Source organism: Acyrthosiphon pisum, chromosome A2 (assembly GCF_005508785.2).
Source record: "Acyrthosiphon pisum isolate AL4f chromosome A2, pea_aphid_22Mar2018_4r6ur, whole genome shotgun sequence".
Lineage (NCBI taxonomy): Eukaryota > Metazoa > Arthropoda > Insecta > Hemiptera > Aphididae > Acyrthosiphon > Acyrthosiphon pisum.
The window spans coordinates 62,614,591-62,617,344 of record NC_042495.1 but is presented as its reverse complement, the minus strand read 5'-3'; the positions used below and the strand labels follow the sequence as shown (position 1 = coordinate 62,617,344).

General features: G+C 32.1%; 1 protein-coding gene across 3 annotated transcripts in view; it reads right to left on the bottom strand.

The window, feature by feature from the left end:
* Positions 1-420: 420 nt before the first annotated feature.
* LOC100167821 (general vesicular transport factor p115) overlaps positions 421-2,754 on the bottom strand; it is a 27,698-nt gene continuing 25,364 nt past the window's right edge. For 2 of the 3 annotated variants that reach the window (XM_029490432.1, XM_001944511.5), the window contains exon 14: positions 421-909. In XM_029490432.1, coding sequence (XP_029346292.1) covers positions 742-909 — 168 coding nt within the window. In that variant the 3' untranslated portion in view covers positions 421-741. The remainder of the gene's footprint in view (positions 910-2,754) is intronic. The other variant, XM_008181975.3, reaches the window with a different exon arrangement.

Here is a 2,754-nt window from a genome sequence, read left to right as displayed (position 1 = left end):
CAGCATACAACAACGCAAAAACGGGTATGTGCGGATGTCAGCCGTTTCGCATTACGATGAGGCGGAGGTGGCGGCAGCGGCGGGTGACGGTTGCGAATAATATTATGTGATGTAATAATAATAATAATAATAATAATATACACTAAAACCAATTTGTGTTGTTTGGCCGAGTTCAATTCGCGCAAGCGTTGTACTCGCAGTCGCGGGCAGGGACGACGGCAGCGGCGCAGAGGTCGCGTAATTAAGTTCAATTGACGGTCCGCGCGCGCGAGCGTATAATATATTATAATAATTGACGATCGCGGACGGAAATGTTCAATAATAACATTATGTATATAGAAAATAACCTACGAATTGTAACGGACATTTTTTTTTAAAAGGTAACCTCATATTCAACATAATAATATTTAAAAAATTAAATAACGATATTAATATAGGAATTTATTAGGTAAGTATATTGATACAGAGGTAAATATAATTAATATAATTTCTTTTTTTTATTAAAAAAACCACGCAAAACGTTCATGTCTTTGTTGTATTATAGTAGTGACTGATGTTAATCATATCAATTTTAGATTTTTGGTAAGAAATATGGTCACGTGTATACAAATCATGGTTGTCGACAGCGTTACAAGTACAATATACATACATGGTTTATAGGTAATACTCGTTTCCGGGTGTGGAACATTCATGTAAAGTACAGTTGGCAGAGTTGAGTGGCGCCCGTCGACTTTCTACTTTTTAGACGTTCAAATCGTTCCTAAATGACTCCTCGAGCGTCTGTTGGTGCGTCGTTGTACCTTCAACGTACGGTTGCTGCTGTTGTTGCAATGGCGGCAGTCCTCCCGCGATCACCGTCGCGCTGACCATTGGTTCCTGCTGCTGATTGACGGCTGAATTGTCGTTCTGCTAATGAACGTATCAAACAAATCAAAAATTAGTAAGTTTTAAAGTCGAGCGAGACAAAACAGTCAGACAATTGAAAACGCCATTACTACCTACGTTCGGCAAATAAGTTTTGTTATAAATTATAGTCAAATTAATTGATTCCAACCGCATCGCGTAGGACATTGAATATAAAATTAATTCGTCCTCATGTAATTGGTCAAAAACGGTTTGAGATTATACTTATACCTACACGGCTACACACGTTTATTTATAAAAACATACAAATATATATTCACGTTTTCAACAAATTTTATGAAACGTCTGCTATCGATTTATTTAAAAATGACAACATTAAGCGAATATTCATACTGCATTTATATCACGGTTTTGAACATGAGATATTGCATATCGTCGGCTTCATTCGCAATTATTGTAAGTTCAAAATGGTAAATTTACAGGAGAAAAAAAAATGTTTCAACCGTTTCGTCGGCTTAATTCTCTAACTTGCAATAGTATCTCCATTATTTATTACAATGATAATATGGAGATACGACTTTTTCTTAGGTTTTAAAATCATTACATCGGAGATACGACGATTTCTAATTATTAATTTCATCGAGGATAAAACTATATAATTTCGGTTACGACTTTATCATACAATGCGGTCTTTTTTTCTTAAGAGGACGTCACACCCGCATGTGTTGTTTTGGTCTTACACACCTACGACATAGACAAAACGCGTTTACGCAGTCTGAGTAGAACTCGCTCAATTTTGGTGTTAGAATAAAAACACCTGTAAAAAATTTAAAAGATGATAATATTCCGGAGGGTAAGACGTTCAGTTTTTTTTAAATTAAAATGTTGAAAAGTTAAAGGTAGGTATTTTAAAATTTTTTTGCTATTTCTAAATGATACAATTAACGTTATATTATGTATAATCGAAAAAACGAAAGAAATATTGTCAAAATTTAATTTTATAATAGGCATTTTTACTCTAGAACCAAAATTGAGGGAGTTCTACTGAGACTGCGTAAACGCGTTTTGTCTATGTCGTACGTGTGTAAGTACGAAAACAACATATGCGGGTGTGACGTCCTCTTGATTTTCATCACAAATAATCCCAAAATAAAAAAAAAAAAAAAATGGAATTACGCCTTTTGCGACTTAATCCGATGATATGTATATAAACATTGTTTCATCTTATAAAAAGGTGAATTGATTGATGTGTTTATGTACTTAAAATGTTTTGTATAAAAGAAGCGTAAGTAATTATAATATATATTATATATTATGCAGGTAGTATTGCGCGTTATTAACAGTCATAAATTATGTGCTATAGTATATATTTGTATAATTCATAAATGGTATAGGTACATATTATTATAGATTTCTTGAGTTGAGAGTGTTTTTCATAAATATACAACTAATTTATAAATTAATATATTATAGGCGATAGGCCACCCGGAATATATTATTAACTGGATAGGTATCTAAATAATTCAACACGCAGAATACGTAACATGAGAAGAGTACCTACCTATTATAACTTAAGAATAATAATTCGTATCATAGCTTCATGGAAAGTGGGAGGGAGGGAAAAAAATAGCCTTAATGACTTATTGACTAATAATATAATTACTTAATAATTATTAATAATTGTAATTAAATCAAAGCATAATATAATATTACTAGCTCAACCTTCCTCCGGAAGAAATTATTTTTTTATAATTCAATTTAAAAACATATGACTATTTTTTGGCTATACAAATAATATAATATAATTACATATTGTAGTTATTGTTATTACTAATTTCTGAAAATTATATATCCTACATTTTGAATTCAACCACTGGAGTGGTTAAATTG